At 46.8% G+C, this 20,295-nt stretch overlaps 1 protein-coding gene across 5 annotated transcripts in view; it reads left to right on the top strand.

Moving 5' to 3' along the window:
* Positions 1-20,295, top strand: part of LOC142464295 (uncharacterized) — a 181,565-nt gene that overhangs the window by 89,685 nt on the left and 71,585 nt on the right. For all 5 annotated transcript variants that reach the window (XM_075567769.1, XM_075567771.1, XM_075567770.1 and 2 more), the window contains exon 4: positions 2,810-3,007. In XM_075567769.1, the coding sequence (XP_075423884.1) occupies positions 2,810-3,007 (198 nt within the window). The remainder of the gene's footprint in view (positions 1-2,809; positions 3,008-20,295) is intronic.

The following is a 20,295-nucleotide window of genomic DNA, read 5'->3' as shown; positions in this document are numbered from 1 at the left end:
AGCATGGCAAATCAGTTATAACAACGAGTCCCTCTGGATAGACATTTCGACATTAACATCATATTTAACTTTTTAACTCTAACAAGCATAAACCATAATGAACACACAGCTATCTTATACAGTGCCTATTCTGTGGGGCTGGTTTGCTGACAGAGGAGGGCTGTCTGTAGGTCTCTTAGCCGACCTCTTGTTTGCGGCGGGAGGGGGAGGGGAGGGGCGGGAGGGGGGCCGGGGCACAAACAGAGGCAGGGGTGGGGGAGGCACGGGGGGGCAGATACGCTTGTAAGGCTATGGATAGCCGACAGTCCTTCTGTGTGGCCCATGGATTCAGGCCCTGTCCAAACCCCCCCCCCCGCTCCCCCCCACAGACCGTCTTCAGGAACAGATACGGCTCTCTGCAGCTGGCGCCGCGACTTCCTCTCATCGGTTCTCCGCAAGAGAGGAGGCCCCCCTCGGCTCCAAGTAAGCTCTCCTCCCGGGATCTCCAGCCCCCCCCCCCCTACCCCACCCAAAAGCCGCAACCAGCCCTCGTCTCTGCTCCTTGGTCCGCTCGTGCAGGTCTTCTATGGTGGTGCAGGTGGGTCTCCAATGAGACTTGGTCCTCAGGAGTGTGTTCAGCAATGGATTCGTCTCCCGCAGCCCCTCAGGGGCGTGCTGTCTTTCAAGTAATCTCTCTCCATGATGCAGGTGGGCCGTCTGCGCTGCCGGGGATTTTGTCACGCCGTTCAGGTGCACTCCACGGGGTAGATGGCCGCTAGCAGGTGTATCTGCGTCTCTTCTTCAGCGGTCACTGCAGGCGGTCGTATCCGCTCAGCGCTGGGATAGGTCTGCGGCAACGGCCAACTGGGAATAAGGAGGTTAGTTTGGGTGTTCCTTTACTTTCTTTTTGCCTGCGCTTGGGTTGGAGCAGTGGTTCTGCAGGAGGGGCGGCTAGGCCCGTCTTCCTCTTCAGCGTCTCAGCTTGGGCGCTCCTCTGATCCCCAAGAGGGCAGGGGAGTGAGGCCTAGTGCTCTTGCGAATGCCGCCATCTCAACTGGGTGCCTCAGGGTTAAGAATTTCCCATTTTTGCTGGCCGTTAGTCTAAATGGAAATCCCCTCCTGTAGCGGACGCCACTTTCGCGCAGGAGCAGCGTTAAAGGTTTGAGTTCCTTCCGCCTGTTAACGGTGGTTCTGGATAAGTCGCTATAGACTTGTATTCTTTCCTCTTGGAAGATAATGTCTCCTTTTTCTCGGCAAACCGTCAGGATTCTTTCCTTGGTGGTGTAGCTGTGGAATTTTAAAATCAGGTCCCTTCTTCTATTCGGATCCTCCGACCTGGGGCCGGTCTATCTCCATGTCTCTGGGTTCCACATATCCACACAGGGAGGAGAAAAGTTCCAATAGGTACGGCCGGATGAGATCACGGAGAACAGCCTCTGGGACGTTGCGGATCCGCAAATTCTGTCTCCTGTCCCTGTTCTCCTGGTCCTCTATCACGTATTTTAGGCCCGTCACCTCTTCCCCCAGCCGAAATACTTAATCTTCAGCCTCCATTAGTCTCTGGAGAGTCTCTCCCTGTTTTGTCTCGAGTTCGGTGATTCTCTCGGTCAGGCCTGAGATCTACTCCTTGAGCTCCGTGACGGCTGCCTTGAGATCTTGTTGCAGTGAGGAATAGAATTTGTTGTGGAGGGATGTCATTAAATCCTCAAGGTATGCTTTTGTTATGAACTCTCCTCTGTCTTGGCGGTCGCTTGCAGTGGTGGGGGAGCCGCGTGCGTCGGCGCCATCTTGGTTGTCAGGCGCCGCACCTGGGCTTCTCTGCGCCGGCGGGAAGTATTTAGTTACCGCCGGAGTTGAGGCTTTTTTCTGTCGCGACTGCATTGTTGCGGTGGTCCCCCTTCTGGGGATGTTTGCTTGGGGCTGTGGACGTTAGGGGAAAGGCGGTGGTCCAGGGGGGGGGCGAGGCGCAAGGACGGCGCAGGCACCCGGGGGTCCTTGTAGGGGGAGCGAGACAGAGTTATTTATTTATTCTGTGGTATTGTGTCTGGGCTGCTGCAGTGATATGGGACTCAGTGCTTCTGACAACAGTAAGTGCACTTTGTGGGATGCTGGGACCTACGTGATGGGCCGCCTCTCCCTCTCAGCCACACCACCAGGTTCCACCCCCTCCCGGCGTCCCCCCTCTCCCACAGATCCCCCGATCCGGGATTTATTTATTTCCTCCTTACCGCTCGCGCCTCTCCTCGCGGCCGCGGGAGGCTGCAGCGAGCGTCCCTCTAGCTCAAAAGGCAGGGGGAGCTCCGTCCCCATCCGCCGCCGATTCCCCGGTCCCAGACCTCACGGGACACACAGTGCCTTGCCGCCTCTTCCCTCCACTGGGCCCGCGAGACTCGCAGGGGGGTCTCCCATAGCTGATCGTCGGATCGGCCGAATCAGTCACTCCGGCGCTCCGTGATGCACCAGGGCTGGGTCCGCAAAGCTTAGGGTAAAGGTGTTTATTTTATTAATTATACAGGGGTCCACAGGGCTCTCCTAAAACACTGCCATGTCTGGTGGCGTCACCGGAAGCCCCATTACATAGCATTTTTAATGTGATGTTTGTACACATTATCTTGGTGATCATATAGGCACAGGGAAGTCAGTGATACAATACACAGAAATGGAGGGGAGGCCACTGAATAGACTACTGGAGTATAGCGATGTTAACAAGAGATTTGTCCTTCTTACTGCAAAGCAGCAAATCTGCAGGAACATGAGGGACACATCTCTTGTTAACGTCTGTCTATTGCTCTGCACAGTGATATTTATTACTGTCTCTCTCAATATGTAGGATTATATAGTTGTGAAGAAGCACGGTGAGCATGTCCCAGACGGCACCAGTCCCCATGTGCCAGAAGGATTCTGCAGGACCCAGAGCATGGAGCCTCCAACTAACTCCCTGATACATGAGAGAAACAATGACAAGAAGCTGATGTCTGAGAAGATCCTGGAAGACATCAACAAGATCATTCACTTGCTGACTGGAGAGGTGAGGGCTGCTGGGCAATGATACATTTTACAATATTTAACCATACGTCACAAAAGCTAGCACCCTTGAGGCCTTTATTACAGAGGGTTTATTCATGCATTTTTGCCCCAAGGTGCTGTTGGCAAAGATTTAAATTGGCCTCTGCTTGCTCCATGAGCATCTGCACTTTCAGGAAATTGAAGTGTAGACAAAACGTGGTGTTTTTTGATGCAATATGGTTAATTCAGACAAATATTACATATTACATACTGTATTTCAAAGTTTGAAAGTTATTCCTGTTTTGCATATTAGATTGGAAGTCTCGTGACCAAATATGCACATGATACTAACACCAATTTAAAATTAAACATTTCCTATACTGTGTAGTTTGACACACAATTTATGGTCTAAAAATGATATTGCAAAAATATGAAAATTCCATCTTCGCCGTAGAAATCAACTACAGTACCCTTGTTAGTTAAAAAGTGATTCCCTTAAAGATAATCATGTGGCAAAAGACAGATTATCCATGTGTGCATTTCTTGGGCGTGCACCTTAATTAAATATATAATTATGTGGGGCATTTTGTATGCTATGGGGGTGTTTTCTATTTCACAGTCAATTGGATGAAAAAGTTTGAGAACTTTTGAAACAAACTTTTCGAACAGACTTTTCCTTCAACTTTTCTATCGAAATTACTTAAATTGCTACAATGTCTCTACTGTAAATCGCCATGCCAGCAGGCACACTTGGGTTAAGCTCCACCTACGGACGCAATAGAACAAAAAAAAACCTCTACAGATTGTCTCCAAATGCTAAGTAAACTCAATCAATGTCCTGTATCAGATGCAGGACATGAGTCGTATCCTTAATATGGAAACGTAAAATGTTGTGTGTTTTTATTAAATTTTAAAAACTTTATTGTACTATTGGCATTTTTCTCTGTGCCACATATGCATGAGGATAATTCCTCATGACTAAAGTATACTTCATCCATCAAGGGAATTTCTTCCTCATATTCTACTATTCCGTCCTGTTAGTTCTGTGCTTATTCATATCAATATACGTTCACTGTAAAGTTCTTTAAATACAGGAGGGCCCCGGACATGCCGCGGGTTCCATTCTAAGGGCCTGGCGGAAAGTGGAACCGGCGATTTTCGGCGTATGCGCATCCGCAAACCGGCAATTCCCCCTTCTGCGCATGCGCAACCTCCGTTCGGCGTGCGCAACCTTCGTTCTGCATATTCGCACCCTCAGCAAACGCCCGTTCTACGCATGCGTGACCTCTGACTTCCCTGTTCTGTGCATGCACAGACATGGCTACCCCCTTCTTGGTACTGCCGTATCAGCGGATTGCAGAGAAGCGGGGCCCTACTGTATATCATCAGGTGGAGATATATAGCCACTTTAAGGTTATTTTGATATCTGGTGATATTGACTGTGTGGTTTAGTGGTTTCTGGAGACTCAGTATAACATCCCACAGGAATACTGGTGTATGTAATTAACATTAAATTAGCACCGTTTACGATATATACTATGCACTATTTTTGTTTTTCTTTTTTCATTAACATATTGCACTGAGCATTAACCCATGATGACCAGCACCAAGAAGGACCATTTCTTCGAACACTTGTACATAACCTTTTGAACATTTAATGTGAAATCTAAAAACGTATTAAATGAAGGTTGGTAATCAGATAGTTAACGGACCCTAAATGATAGTCCGTCCGCACGACAGTTAGTCCACTAGTAGGTAAAAGTAGGCTTAATAGCTCAGTGCTTTTGGACAGTGTGTCAGGTAGTATCTATAATGGGATCCCCAAGCAGACCCCAGAAGTGGATAAGGTGCTCCACATTAAACTGGGCAAATTCCCGGTAGGGGTGTGGTCCCAGAGAACACAGCCTCCGAGGATCAGTGTCTTGGTTGGATAAGGCAGATCTATGTGTCCTTGCTCACAAAAACCTCTCCTACCTCTGAGGGGGAAAAAGAAACCCTAATAAATCAGGGGTATACTGAATAGAGATCCCTAGGCTAAAGGAAAGTGGACCTGTGGAGGACTAACATCCGTCAGAAAGGTTTCCAGCAGAGCCGCAGGCAAAAGATACACTCTGCTGCCCCCGGAACGGCTCGGCACATACGGATGACATCATTGCATGCACGTTTCGCGTGTTCACACACACTTTGGGGCCTATGCAGAAAGGTCCAATAAGTCCGTTTTTGTCAAAAAAGCCTACTGTTATTCTCTAAGCTCCGATATTTTGGCGATACTAGAAATTTACCGCAAAAAAAATTTCCGAAAAAAAATATATATATATCGCCAAACGTGCACTGATAAGCCACTTTTCGGCACTGATTGGCAGTTTCTCCAACTCGCTCTATTCTAGTAGCCCCGATCAGCTTGTCGAGGCTGATTGCCGCTCTAGAATTGAAAATTCCTCTCCAAATAGCCTCGCCACAAAATGTAGGCAAGAAGGTGGGGAGAAGCTGCTGAGAAGCGGCGAGAGGGGGCTTTGAAAAAAAAATGCATTTTTGATGCATCGGATTGATGTTGGTAGTCCCTGGAGTTGATATCCATTGATATCCGCACGAGAGACCCCCGGCATGAATCAGATGCACGAAAAATGCATATACAACAAACTGTATTACCTTAGTGGTTAACTGCTAAGACGATGAAGGGGTTAACCACCAGTGCCACCTTGTGGGTATGGGGTGGGTGAGGGTGGTATTTGGCCCTTGGTGGGTAGTTAGGCCTTGCCGGGGGATTGCGGGGCCTAGGAAGTGGGGCTGTTAGCCGTTAATACCACTACGGTAATGAAGGGGTAACCCCTCCCGCTACCACCTGGTAGGCCTAAACACCCATCCTTGGGGCTACTACCCGCTTCACCCACCCCCACTACCCACAATAAACACAAATACACACAACAGCCACACTTCCTAGGCCCCCAATAAACCATTACATCATCTAATAAACACCAATACACAACCCCCCCACCCTCTGTGCACCCACATAAAACCAATATTTATTTTTTTACACACACGATTAATACCACAGGCTGGTGGGGGTCCCTGGGTGGTCCCGATGGGTGTCCGCAGGACACACAGTGTACCCTGGGGGGGGCACAGGTCTCTGGTGGCCCTTGAGTGGTATCGCTAGGCTCAGTGGCCCTCCAGGTGGTGTCCGTGGGTGTCCGTGGGCCCCAATGTTTGAGGCCCACGGGATGGTCCCCGCGGATGTCTGGGGGTCCACGGGTCGTCCCCATGAGTGTCTGGGGGCCCTCGGGTGGTTCCCATGGGTGTCTGGGCGTTCTCGGGTGGTTCCCATGGGTGTCTGGGGGCCCTTGGGTGGTCCCCGCAGGTCCTGTGGGGGCCCCAGTTCCTCCCTGCAGTTGTCCGTGGGTCCTCAGGTGGTCACTTTGGGCTTCCATGGGTCCTCAGGTGGTGTCCGTGGGTCCCTGCTGGCCTGCGGTACCATTCCTGTATTAAAACAAATAAAACATGGGCTGCATTTCAATAAATACACCTCCCACCTACCCCCCAACACGTAGCAGGACTATGATCGGCCCAGCATTCCGGAGCTCATATGAGTATAGCTAGAGACACAGTGTGAGGTTTGAAAAGTTAATTCCTCTCCCCCTTTTGATAATAGATAAGAAAATGATATATGTGGCAACTGGATATTCATTAGAAGCACAATCATGTAGCCACCATAACTCACAATTCACAGGCATGAAACCAAAGGCAGATTGGGGAGGGAGGAGGGAAGGGAGAGCAGAGGCAGCCCCACCTCTCAGATACTGCAATCCCTGCCGTGTAGAAAATGAACCCCTTCTGTGGAGTATGTCCAGGGGAGATGATAGCTGGAACCGGATGGCAGTCAGACCAGCATCTATGCAGCCAAGCTCCTGGCTGAACTGGCTGCTTCACTGGCAGGGTGCAGGAACACTTTAATCCATAATGCTTGTATGTGTGTCTCTAGCGCAGTGTGCATTCATGCATGTAACAGGCAGCAAGGGTTATTCAAAAAGAGAAAATCCGGAGCACAGCTAGAAAGAAGGTGTACCGGTGGGACAGAGGGCCAATATCAAAAATGTATTAAATTAAAAACATATAGACAAAAATCCTGACAGATTCTCTAACATGTTTCCCGCACAGGGCGCTTTATCAAAGAGTAATCTGCCAGGAAATAACAAGACACTGATATAGGACAACTCTCAGCTATGATTCTACCATAAACATTTAAACTACAAAAAACACCAACATATATGACCTTGTGTGTATATATAAACAAGAAAAAAGTGACAATGCAATATGCAATAAAAGATGTACATACACCTATGTGACAAAGCCAGGATTTGTCTAAAGCAAACGTTATTAAACATGATATTGAATATGATGTAGAAAAAATGGTGGTGCACTGCTGAAAAGATAGGGCTGGAGGCTAATAACCAAAAAAATAAAAATGCTTTATTGAAGATGCATAGTTGCAGATGCTACAAAGGAGGTCCTCTAACGCGTTTCACGCCGAAATGGCGCTTTATCAAAGAGTAACCTGTGTTCCTAATCTACTTCCTTATATACCCACTCCAATGCAGGGGTGAATTCGCACCAAAACCAGTCAATCAAGATTAACTAGTACAGAGTCCCCGTATGTAACTACGGAAGCCTCACAGGGGAAAAACTCCTCTGCATGGGATAGGCAAAGCCGGAAGTAAAAAAAACATAAACAATACAAATACAAAACGAACTGTGCAGCAAACATGTTAAAGAACATGAATGACAGAAGAAAACAGATGATTAGTGATAAAAAAAAACATAAAAAGAACTAAAGATTAAAAATACAAAAGAAATATAAAAGAAATAAAAATGATTTTATAAACAACATATGACTGATACATAATGAAAAAAACATATTACAGAACACATAAAGATCCTTAAAGTGACCTAACCCTCATAACCTCAACAGTAACATGTAAATATATTAAGAAAAAAGAAGAATATATTCATATATATATATATTCTTCTTTTTTCTTAATATATTTACATGTTACTGTTGAGGTTATGAGGGTTAGGTCAGACCTAACCCTCATAACCTCAACAGTAACATGTAAATATATTAAGAAAAAAGAAGAATATATTCATATATATATATGAATATATTCTTCTTTTTTCTTAATATATTTACATGTTACTGTTGAGGTTATGAGGGTTAGGTCACTTATATTTATATATATATATATATATATATATATATACAGTGCTTGACAAATCACCCAAAAATCTACTCGCCGAACCAAAAAATCTACTCGCCACCTAGTCCCGCCCCCAACCCCCCCCCCTAGTCCCGCCCCCGCTTTAAAAAAAATACATAAATAAAATAAATTGAATAAATACCTAGTAAGAACATTCGTTTTTGACATAAGTTTATTTATTGTATTACATTATACTACAATTGGTCCTTGTTACGTGTGTGTGTGTGTGTGTGTGTGTGTGTGTGTGTGTGTGTGTGTGTGTGTGTGTGTGTGTGTGTGTGTGTGTGTGTGTGTATGGGAGAGAGAGATTGAGTGTGTGTATGTGTGTATAAATGTCGGATCTAGAAAAAAAAGCCAGATGTGAATGACTAGTTTCCTGAACCCCTTAACCAGTGTCTGGATGCCCCCGCTTCACAATATTTAAAGCAGCAATCCCGCCTGGGATCTTACCTGATCCGCAGACCCTCAATGTCCAGGTACCTCATTCCCGCAATGTTATACATTGGAGGAGAGATGCTCCCTACCTGTCTTCTGGGTTAGGGGGGATTCCGATGTCTCCCGTGTGAAGCTTGAATCAGATCTGGAAGAAAGCAGTATAGGTTATTTCGGTGTAGTATAGGGCAGTTAAGATATACAGGGTAAATAAGATATCCAGATGAAGAGTGTGAGACAGAGAGAGTGTGAGACAGAGACAGAGAGACAGAGAGACAGAGAGGGGAGAGAGACAAAGAGGGGAGAGAGACAGAGAGACAGAGAGGGGAGAGAGACAGAGAGGGGAGAGAGACAGAGAGGGGAGAGAGACAGAGAGGGGGAGAGAGACAGAGGGGAGAGACAGAGAGACAGAGAGGGGAGAGACAGAGAGAGGGGAGAGAGAGACAGAGAGGGGGGAGAGAGAGACAGAGAGGGGGGAGAGAGAGACAGAGAGGGGAGGAGAGACAGAGAGGGGGGGGGGAGAGACAGAGAGGGGGGGAGAGACAGAGAGATGGAGAGAGACAGAGAAGGGGGGAGAGACAGAGAGGGGAGAGAGACAGAGAGGGGAGAGAGACAGAGAGGGGAGAGAGACAGAGAAGGGGGAGAGACAGAGAGGGGAGAGAGACAGAGAAGGGGGAGAGACGGAGAAGGGAGAGAGACGGAGAGGGGAGAGAGACGGAGAGGGGAGAGAGACGGAGAGGGGGGAGAGACGGAGAGGGGAGAGAGACGGAGAGGGGAGAGACGGAGAGGGGAGAGAGATGGAGAGGGGAGAGAGACGGAGAGGGGAGAGAGACGGAGAGGGGAGAGAGACGGAGAGGGGAGAGAGACGGAGAGGGGAGAGACGGAGAGGGGAGAGACGGAGAGGGGAGAGACAGAGAGACAGAGAGGGGGGAGAGAGAGACAGAGAGGGGGGGAGAGAGAGACAGAGAGGGGGGAGAGAGAGACAGAGAGGGGGGAGAGAGAGACAGAGAGGGGGGAGAGAGAGACAGAGAGGGGGGAGAGACAGAGAGGGGGGAGAGACAGAGAGAGGGGGAGAGACAGAGAAGGGGGGAGAGACAGAGAAGGGGGGAGAGACAGAGAAGGGGGAGAGACGGGGGATAACTGACTGACGGGGGGGCAACTGACTGACTGGGGGGGTGGGATGACTGACTTTGACTGACTGGGTGACTTTTGACTGACTGGGTGATGGGGTGGGGGGGTGGGGTGACTGACTGTGTGGGATGATTGACTGGGTGGGGGGGTGGTATGACTGACACTATGACTGACTGGGGGAATTTTGACTGACTGGGTGGGGGGTGGGGTGACTGTGTGGGGGGTGGGGTGACTGACTGGGTGACTGGGTGGGGTGACTGACTGGGTGGCTGGGTGGGGGTGACTGACTGAGTGGAGGGGGGGTGACTGACTGGGGGGTTAACTCTGGTGTCCTGCACACACACATTCTCTCTCTCCCACACACAAACACGCAATCTCTCCCATACACACACACTCAATCTCTCTCTCCCATACACACACACACTCTCAATCTCTCTCTCATCCCCATATATACACACACACACACACACACACACACACACAATCTCTCTCTCATACCCATACACACACACGGGAAGGGACGTGTGCCGGAGGGGAGAGCGAGGGGGGGGGGGGAGAAACACCCCGCTACTTCCTCCCTCCCCGCGCGACCAGCGGGAGCACAGAGGGGAGAGAATCACCGGCAACTGCAATATCTTCAGACCCGCGCGGGCAGCGGGAACACAGGAGAGGAGGGGGGGAAAGAAACACCCCGGCCACTACAGCATGTGACCCGCGCGGGCAGCGGGATCACCGGAGGGGGGGGGGGAAGAAACACCCCGGCCACTACAGCATGTGACCCGCGCGGGCAGCGGGATCACCGGAGGGGGGGGGGGAAAGAAACACCCCGGCCACTACAGCATGTGACCCGCGCGGGCAGCGGGATCACCGGAGGGGGGGGGGGGAAAGAAACACCCCAGCCACTACAGCATGTGACCCACGCGGGCAGCGGGATCACCGGAGGGGGGGGGGGGAAGAAACACCCCGGCCACTACAGCATGTGACCCGTGCGGGCAGTGGGATCACCGGAGGGGGGGGGGGGAAAGAAACACCCCGGCCACTACAGCATGTGACCCGCGCGGGAAGCGGGAACACCGGAGGGGGGGGGAAGGGAACACCGGAGGGGGGGGGAAAGAAACACCCCGGCCACTACAGCATGTGACCCGCGCGGGCAGCGGGAACACCGGAGGGGGGGGGAAGGATGTATCAGTGTATACAGTATATAAATATTTAAAGTGCATTAAATTCCCCCCACCTGAAGCATCTGTCCAAACTCCTCCATGACTGGATCAGTAAATTGTAAATTATAGGAGCTGACACAATTATACAGGAGGGGGGGGGGAGGAGGAGGAGCAGCAGCAGCCGCAGCAGAAACGCATGCACTCAACCCCCCCCCCCACATTACTTACCCATGCAGAAAGGGCGGTTTGAAGTCCTGGCAGCTCCATCCCGCGTCACAGCCAATCAGCTACAATTTTTTATTTTCAATTTTTTTTTTTTTCGAACAGGGGATTTTTTTTTTTTGCAGAGCAGGGGAAAGGTTACTGGCCACGAGCCAATATCCGATCGCAGCTGGCGAGTTGGCGACCGGGTTTGTCGAGCACTGTATATATATATATATATATATATATATATATATATATATATATTAAAACCCATAATGTGATGAAAAAAGAAAATAAATAATCAATCTAAAACTATAATAATACATAAGATGATGAACATTCTATAACATTAAATATTATATATAAGAATATGTGATTATCAAATATATGGATATAAAAAATTACCAACATAAACACCAATGTGGATATATGATTGCTAAAATCTAAATAATCAATAAATCAATAAATATTAATAAAGACAAAATAATAACTATGTAACTACTATGTAACTATGTAACTATGTAATAAGAAAATATCTTACTATATCTCAATAATCCTAAATAATGAAAATAAACAGAAAATGATAATAATAATAATATCATAATGAACAGTGTTCGACAAATCACCCAAAAACCTACTCGCTCAACCAAAAAATCTACTCGCCACCTAGTCCCGCCCCCAACCACGCCCCTAGTCCCACCCCCAACCCTAGTCCCGCCCCCAACCCCGCTTTAAAATAAAATATATAAATAAAATACATTTAATAAATTCCTAGTCAAAACAACATTCATTTTTGACATAAATGTATTTATTGTATTACATTATACTACAATTAGCCCTTGTTACGTGTGTGTGTGTGTAAATGTCAGATCTAGAAATAAAAGCCAGGTGTGAATGACTAGTTTCCTGAACCTCTTAACCAGTGTCTGGATGCGCCCGCTTCATAATATCTAAAGCAGCAATCCCGCCTGGGATCTTACCTGATCCGTAGTCCCTCAATGTCCAGGTACCCTCATTCCCGCAATGTTATACATTGGAGGGAAGGTGTTCCCTACCTGTCTTCTGGGTTAGGGGGGATTCTGAGGCCTTCCGTGTGAAGCTTGAGTCAGATCTGGAAGAAAGCAGTATAGGTTATTTCGGTGTAGTATAGGGCAAGTAAGATATATAGGGTAAATAAGAGATCCTGAGTGTGGGGGGAGAGAGAGAGTGTGGGGGGGAGAGAGAGTGGGGGGGAGAGAGAGAGAGTGGTGGGGGGAGAGAGAGAGAGTGGGGGGGGAGAGAGAGAGAGTGGGGGGGAGAGAGAGAGAGAGTGGGGGTGAGAGAGAGGGAGTGGGGGGAGAGAGAGAGTGGGGGGGAGGGAGAGTGGGGGGGAGGGAGAGTGGGGGGAGAGAGAGAGAGAGAGTGGGGGGGAGAGAGAGAGAGGGGGGCGGAGAGAGAGAGTGTGTGGGAGAGAGAGAGTGTGGGGGAGAGAGAGAGAGTGTGGGGGAGAGAGAGAGAGAGTGTGGGGGAGAGAGAGAGAGTGTGGGGGAGAGAGAGAGAGAGTGTGGGGAGAGAGAGAGTGTGGGGGAGAGAGAGAGTGTGGGGGAGAGAGAGAGAGTGTGGGGGAGAGAGAGAGAGTGTGGGGGGGAGAGAGAGAGAGTGTGGGGGAGAGAGATAGTGTGGGGGAGAGAGAGAGAGAGTGTGGGGGAGAGAGAGAGTGTGGGGGGGAGAGAGAGAGAGTGGGGGAGAGAGAGATAGAGTGGGGGAGAGAGAGAGTGGGGGGGGGAGAGAGAGAGAATGAGGGGGAGAGAGAGTGTGGGGGGGGAGAGAGTGTGGGGGGGGAGAGAGAGTGTGGGGGGGAGATAGAGAGTGTGGGGGGGAGAGAGTGGAGAGACACAGAGGTGGGAGACACAGAGGGGAGAAATGGTGGGTGACACACAGAGTGTGGGTGATACACAGAGAGAGAGGTTGGGTGACTGACGGGGGCGGGATGACTGACTGGGGCGGGGGTGACTGACTGGGGCGGGGGTGACTGACTGGGGCGGGGGTGACTGACTGGGGCGGGGGTGACTGACTGGGGTGGGGGTGACTGACTGGGGCGGGGGTGACTGACTGGGGTGGGGGTGACTGACTGGGATGGGGGTGACTGACTGGGGCGGGGGTGACTGACTGGGGCGGGGGTGACTGACTGGGGTGACTGACTGGGGTGACGGGGTGACTGACTGGGGTGACTGACTGGGTTGACGGGGTGACTGACTGGGTTGACGGGGTGACTGACTGGGTTGACGGGGTGACTGACTGGGGTGACGGGGTGACTGACTGGGGTGATGGGGTGACAGACTGGGGTGACGGGATGACTGACTGGGGTGACGGGGTGACTGACTGGGGTGACGGGGTGACTGACTGGGGTGACGGGGTGACTGACTGGGGTGACGGGGTGACTGACTGGGGTGACGGGTGACTGACTGGGGTGACGGGGTGACTGACTGACTGGGGTGACTGACTGGGGTGACGGGGTGACTGACTGGGGTGACTGACTGGGGTGACTGACTGGGTTGACGGGGTGACTGACTGGGGTGACGGGGTGACTGACTGACTGGGTGGGGTGACGGGGTGACTGACTGGGGTGACGGGGTGACTGACTGGGGTGATGGGGTGACTGACTGGGGTGACTGGGTGGTGGGGTGGTGGGGTGGTGGGGTGATTGGGGGGTGGGGTGACGGGGTGATTGGGGGGTGGGGTGGCAGGACACTTCTGGTATCCTACCCACACACACTCCCACACACACTCTCCCATGCATGCACGCACACTCTCCCATGCATGCACGCACTCTCCCATACACACACACACACACACACACACACACACACACACACACACACACACACACACACACACACACACACTCCCATGCATGCATACACACACACACACTCTCCCATGTATGCATATATATACACACACACACACACACACACTCTCCCATGCATGCATACACATACACACGCACGCACACACTCTCTCCCATGCATGCATACACACACATACTCTCCCATGTATGCTGCATACACACACGCACACACACAGACACACGACAGGGGGAAAAAGAGGAAAGGCCGCGCGACCGAGCACCACCACCACTGCCCCTCTCGCCCCCCCGCGACCATCTCCAGCCCCGCACAGGGATCAGGAAGGGGCGCGGGAAGCCGGGGTAAGTGGGGAACACTCCCAACCAGCCCCGCGCGGGGATCAGGAAGTGGCGCGGGAAGCCAGGGAGGGAGAAGGGGGGGGACACTTCTGTCCCGCGCGGGAAGCCGGGGTAAGCGGGGAACACCCCCAACCAGCCCTGTGTGGGGATCAGGAAGTGGCGCGGGAAGCCAGGGAGGGAGAAGGGGGGGGGGGGACACTTCTGTCCCGCGCGGGAAGCCGGGGTAAGCGGGGAACACCCCCAGTACCATCACCAGGGGAACGGGGGAAGCAGGAAGTGGCGCGGGAAGCCGGGGGAGGGGGAGAAGGGGGGGACAACTCCGTCCCGCGCGGGAAGCCGGGGTAAGCGGGTGCCGGGGAGAGAAGGGGGAACACCCACGCTACCATCTCCGGGTGGGAAGCAGGGAGTAAGGGGGAACTGGAGGCAGGGAAGGAGCAGAGGGGATGGAGGATTGGAGAGTACTTACTCTCGTACTCTCCAACAGATCCCCTGGCAGAAAAAATGGCCATTCGTTGGGGGCGGGCTAATATAGAGCCTGGCCGCGCGCCCACAAAGCCTGGGAGCGCGCGCCACTCAACTGGCAGGTAGGGGGAGTTTTTCTTTTGTTTCAGCGCGAGCGCGGGAAAAACAGCAGCGCGAGCGGGGGAAATTTTAAAAAACAAATACGTGTTCTGCATGGGCCAATATTTACTCGCCCGGGGATTAAATCCACCCGCCCAGGGCGTGTAAATGTATAGGATTGTCGAACACTGATAATGAAAATGCATAAATTCAAAAATATATATATATCTAAGGACATAAGAAAAAGATTCAGAGTTAGCTTAGACAATTAATGTGTCATCCACACTCATTATGACCTATCCAAAAAATGGGATATGTATTTATACGAAATGAATTAATTCCCAATCTTGGTTAAACCCACTTGGATGTAAAGAATCCATGCTGAAGATCCAGAACATCTCACGTCTGTTGAGCATGTTCAACCTATCACCTCCCCGAATGGGTGGGGGAACATGCTCAACAGCCAAGAAAGAGAAGTTCTGGATACCGTCCTGTGGACAGTGTTCAAAGTGTCGTGACACTGGGTGCGTTGTAGTACATTTTTTAATAGCTCTAACATGCTCCATTATCCTCAACTTCAAAGGCCTTATGGTGCGTCCAACGTAGTGTCTGCCACAGCCACAATTAAGTATATAAACAATGAAACTTGAATTGCAGTTAATGAATGTAGATATTTTAATTTTTTCCCTATGTTTTAAGGATTGAATACTCGTCAATGGAATGGCATATTGGCAAACAACACAATGGCCGCACTTGAAGAAACCTTTTGGTATATTAGAAATACGCTGTTGGCGATGTGAGTGAAACAAACTTGGTGATAGAAAACCTGCCAATGACTTTGCTTTTTTTTAAAACAAATTTCGGTCCATCCTTCACAATATTCTCTAAATCAATGTCTAGCGTTAAAGTGTCCCAGTGTTTATATATTATATTTCTAATTGAATCTGCTTGTTTACATTGCTGTGTAATGAAAAAAGGTACCTTGTAATCCATTTTCCTACTCATTTTCCTACATTTACAATTGGGATTACACCTACTGGGGAAAAGATCGCCCCGATTAAGTGATCTTACCACATTGAGAGACTCCATAATATGAACCCTATTATAGCCCCTCTTTAGGAATCTGCGAACCAAGTCCTCAGCCTGGGTCTCAAAAGACTCCTCAGTAGAACAAAGTCTTTTGAGTCTCAAAAATTGTCCCTTCAAGATCCCCCTCTTAAGGGGTCTAGAATGATTTCTGTTAGCTATTAGAAATGCGTTATGAGAGTTGGGTTTTCTATGAACATCTGTTTGTATTGTCTTATTGACATCTACTGTATGTACAACATTATGTCCAAGTAGCAAATGTGTTGAATATCGAAATCATAAGTAAATGTGAGATTATAATTATTAATATTTAAAGTGTTAAAGAAAGTTTCAAAAGAAAGAAAATCACCATCCCAAATGAAAAGCAGGTTGTCAATATAACGCCTGAAGAAAATAATGTGTTTCCTAAAAATATTGTGATCACTAAAAATAAAGATAGATTCTCAAAAGCCCATAAACAAATTAGCATAAGACGGTGCAAATGAAGTCCACATAGCAGTACTGTAGGCGGACGCTCACAGGGGTATGCAAGGGAGACTGATTATAGTGAAATTAAATACGCCTTTTATTGCGCCTTTAACATCAGGAAACCATCCAAACAAGGGGTAAACAAAGCTTCTATTCACTTGGGAGTATTTATAGTTAAATACTATGCAGTTCACAACTCCCTTAGATAAGCATGTCTCCCAGCCCCAAACATATAGCATGAAATGAACAGATATAAAAAGTCTTGTAAATAAAAGTCTTATCTGTTCCTTGTGGTTTGAAGGGAAAATCTTCTCTGTCCCTGGTTGCTACCTTTTCTTCAGGGTTTGTCAGCATTCAGGTTTAGAAGTTTCCCCTGTGTCTTGAAATCAGCTCTGCTGTTTCTTCTGGCAGGGCTCAAGACAAGTGTCTCCAAGTTCAGCTCAGGTGTGAGCTAAGGAGTCTCACTTCCTGTCTCAAAAGACAGGCTTTTCTAAGCAATCTAATTAGGCAGGTGGTGTTTGTTAATTGACTACCAGCAGTTAACCACCACACTGCTGGATTAGAGGCACATTACCTGAACAGGGATAACTCCCCTGTTACAAGTACCCTTAAATTGTAAATAAAATTGTGAATCAAAAGTGAAATAATTATGTGCTAATAAAAATGTAATACCTTCAATCAAAAAACTGCAAAGTGAAGTGGGTAATTTTGATAAATGAAGATAATGTTGTACTGCAGCAATACTTTGGTCGTGTTGTATAATACTATAATAATACTATAAAGGGACATAACGTCCATAGTATCGCAACTATAAGATGTCTCCCATTTAACATTTTGCAAATCCACCAACAATTGGTTCGAGTCTTTAAGGAAGGAGGGCAATGATTGGACCAGGGGTTGAAGAAAACTATCTATGTACCGAGAGACACCATCTCACAAAGATCCAATACTGACCACTATAGGTCTGCCTGGAGGGCAGGTCAGTGATTTATGGATCTTTGGGAGATGGTGAAAAATGGGGACGATGGGATGTGGACAGAACAGGAAATCAAACTCTTGAGGACTTGGTTCACAGATTCCTAAAGAGGGACTATAATAGGGTTCATATTATGGAGTCTCTCAGTATGGTAAGATCACTTAATCGGTGTAATCCTAATTATAAATGTAGGAAAATGAGTAGGAAAATGGATAACAACGTACCTTTTTTCATTACACAGCAATGTAAACAAGCAGATTCAATTAGAAATATAATTTATAAACACTGGGACACTTTAACGCTAGACATGGATTTAGAGAATATTGTGAATGATGGACCGGAATTTTTTTAAAAAAAAGCAAAGTCGTAGGCAGGTTTTCTATCACCAAGTTTGTTTCACTCATATCGCCAACAGCGTATTTCTAATATACCAAAAGGTTTCTTCAAGTGCGGCCATTGTGTTGTTTGCCAATATGCCATTCCATTGGCGAGTATTCAATCCTTAAAACCTAGGAAAAAAATTAAAATATGTACATTCATTAACTGCAATTCAAGTTTCATTGTTTATATACGTAATTGTGGCTGTGGCAGACACTACGTTGGACGCACCATAAGGCCTTTGAAGTTAAGGATAATGGAACATGTTAGAGCTATTAAAAAATGTACTACCACGCACCCAGTGTCACGACACTTTGCCCACTGTCCACAGGACGGTATCCAGAACTTCTCTTTCTTGGCTGTTGAGCATGTTCCCCCACCCATTCGGGGAGGTGATAGATTGAACATGCTCAACAGACATGAGATGTTCTGGATCTTCAGTATGGATTCTTTACATTCAAGTGGGATTAACCAAGATTGGGATATAATTAATTTCCTATAAATACATATCCCATTTTTTGGATAGGTCATAATGAGTGTGGATGATACATTAATTGTCTGAGCTAACTCTGTATCTTTTTCTTATGTCCTTAGATATATATATATACAGTATATATATATATTTTTAAATTTATGCATTTTCATTATGATATTATTATTATTATTATTATTATCATTTTCTGTTTATTTTCATTATGTAGGATTATTGAGATATAGTAAGATATTTTCTTATTATTTTGTCTTTATTAATATTTATTGATTTATTGATTATTTAGGTTTTAGCAATCATATATCCACATTGGTGTTTATGTTGGTAATTTTTTATATCCATATATTTGATAATCACATATTCTTATATATAATATTTAATGTTATAGAATGTTCATCATCTTATGTATTATTATAGTTTTAGATTGATTATTTATTTTCTTTTTTCATCACATCATGGGTTATATATATATATATATATATATATAAAAGTATACATTACCGCATAGCAGCAAAAAGGGAGACAGCACTCAGGTGAATGAAAATAAATGTATTAAATACAGCACATAACTCCAACGTTTCGATCCCACAGGGGGATCTTCCTCAGGGTGGGATCGAAACGTTGGAGTTATGTGCTGTATTTAATACATTTATTTTCATTCACCTGAGTGCTGTCTCCCTTTTTGCTGCTATGCGGTAATGTATACTTTTATTATTTATATGGGACATGCACCTATTCATTATTAAATTTCTATTGGAGTGCCAGTGATTTTTTATCACATATATATATATATATATATATATATATATATATATATATATATATATATATATATATATATATAAATATATATATATAAGACACACAGATGAAAAGAACAAAGACAATCCCCTTAGTAGCACTCTAAATTACACCTAAACTAATCTATAAGATTAAGATGGTTAAAAAAAAACAGATGCTCCGCCAATTCAGAAAAAATGAACAAGATTTTATTGATTAAACAACAAGACACACTAACTTAAAAACATAAAAATACTAAAGACAGCCTATGAAAATATATATGTATCAAAAATATAAAGAGAGGACTATTAATCAAACACTATCAGTATTACAAAAAGAAAAAAAACTAAAATGTGTCTAAATAGAGTTTAAATAATGACAACAAAGTAGTTTAGTCTAACATAATAGGCAATACAAAATACAGTATATTCCCACTGACATATGCATGAAAATATATATATATATGAGGAGTGGCTGACACTGTGATGTTGGCTATTTTTATTTCGAAGATATTTTACCAGGAATCTATACTGAGGGGCACCTCTCATTTTCAAGTATTGATACAGAGACGGCAAACTCCAAGGACCACAAGCAACGCGGTTTGGAGTCAGTTGGCATTTTTCATGGACATGTGCTGGTTTTAATCATTGCAGGGTATGCAGAGGTCGAAGTGTTATGGTACTACGGTACAGAGTAACATTGTTGAAAGGTGAAACCGCGCTCGTGCTTCCAGAGTTTGCAGTCACTGTCGTGACGAAACGCGTCAGGGCACGCTACCACGACACTACGTCATCACGCAGTGCGCACTTTACGGCCGGAGAGCGCATGGAGCTGATCTGAGGCTGAGAAAATCTCTAAACTGCACGGACACTGAGAGACTTTGTTCCTAATCAGCCGACATCTGCTGGAGGTGAACTGGAGGGACGATTTACCATCTATCTGTTCCAGGACGGTGTGGCCTTGCTGGTGGTTATTATATATATCACAAATTGCCTTTTTATCTTGTACCTTTGTGAGTGTTCTTAATCCCCTTGTCCTCTTTTTTATTGATTAAATGTACTGTTTTACACTATGGGACGTGCGCTCTCTGTTCTTCTCTCTCTCTCTCTCTCTATATATATATATTAAGAAAAAAGAAGAATATATATATATATATATATATATATATATATATATATATATATATAAATATATTCTTCTTTTTT

This window comes from Ascaphus truei, chromosome 12 (genome assembly GCF_040206685.1).
Source record: "Ascaphus truei isolate aAscTru1 chromosome 12, aAscTru1.hap1, whole genome shotgun sequence".
Classification (NCBI taxonomy): domain Eukaryota; kingdom Metazoa; phylum Chordata; class Amphibia; order Anura; family Ascaphidae; genus Ascaphus; species Ascaphus truei.
This window is presented reverse-complemented; position numbering and strand designations above follow the sequence as displayed.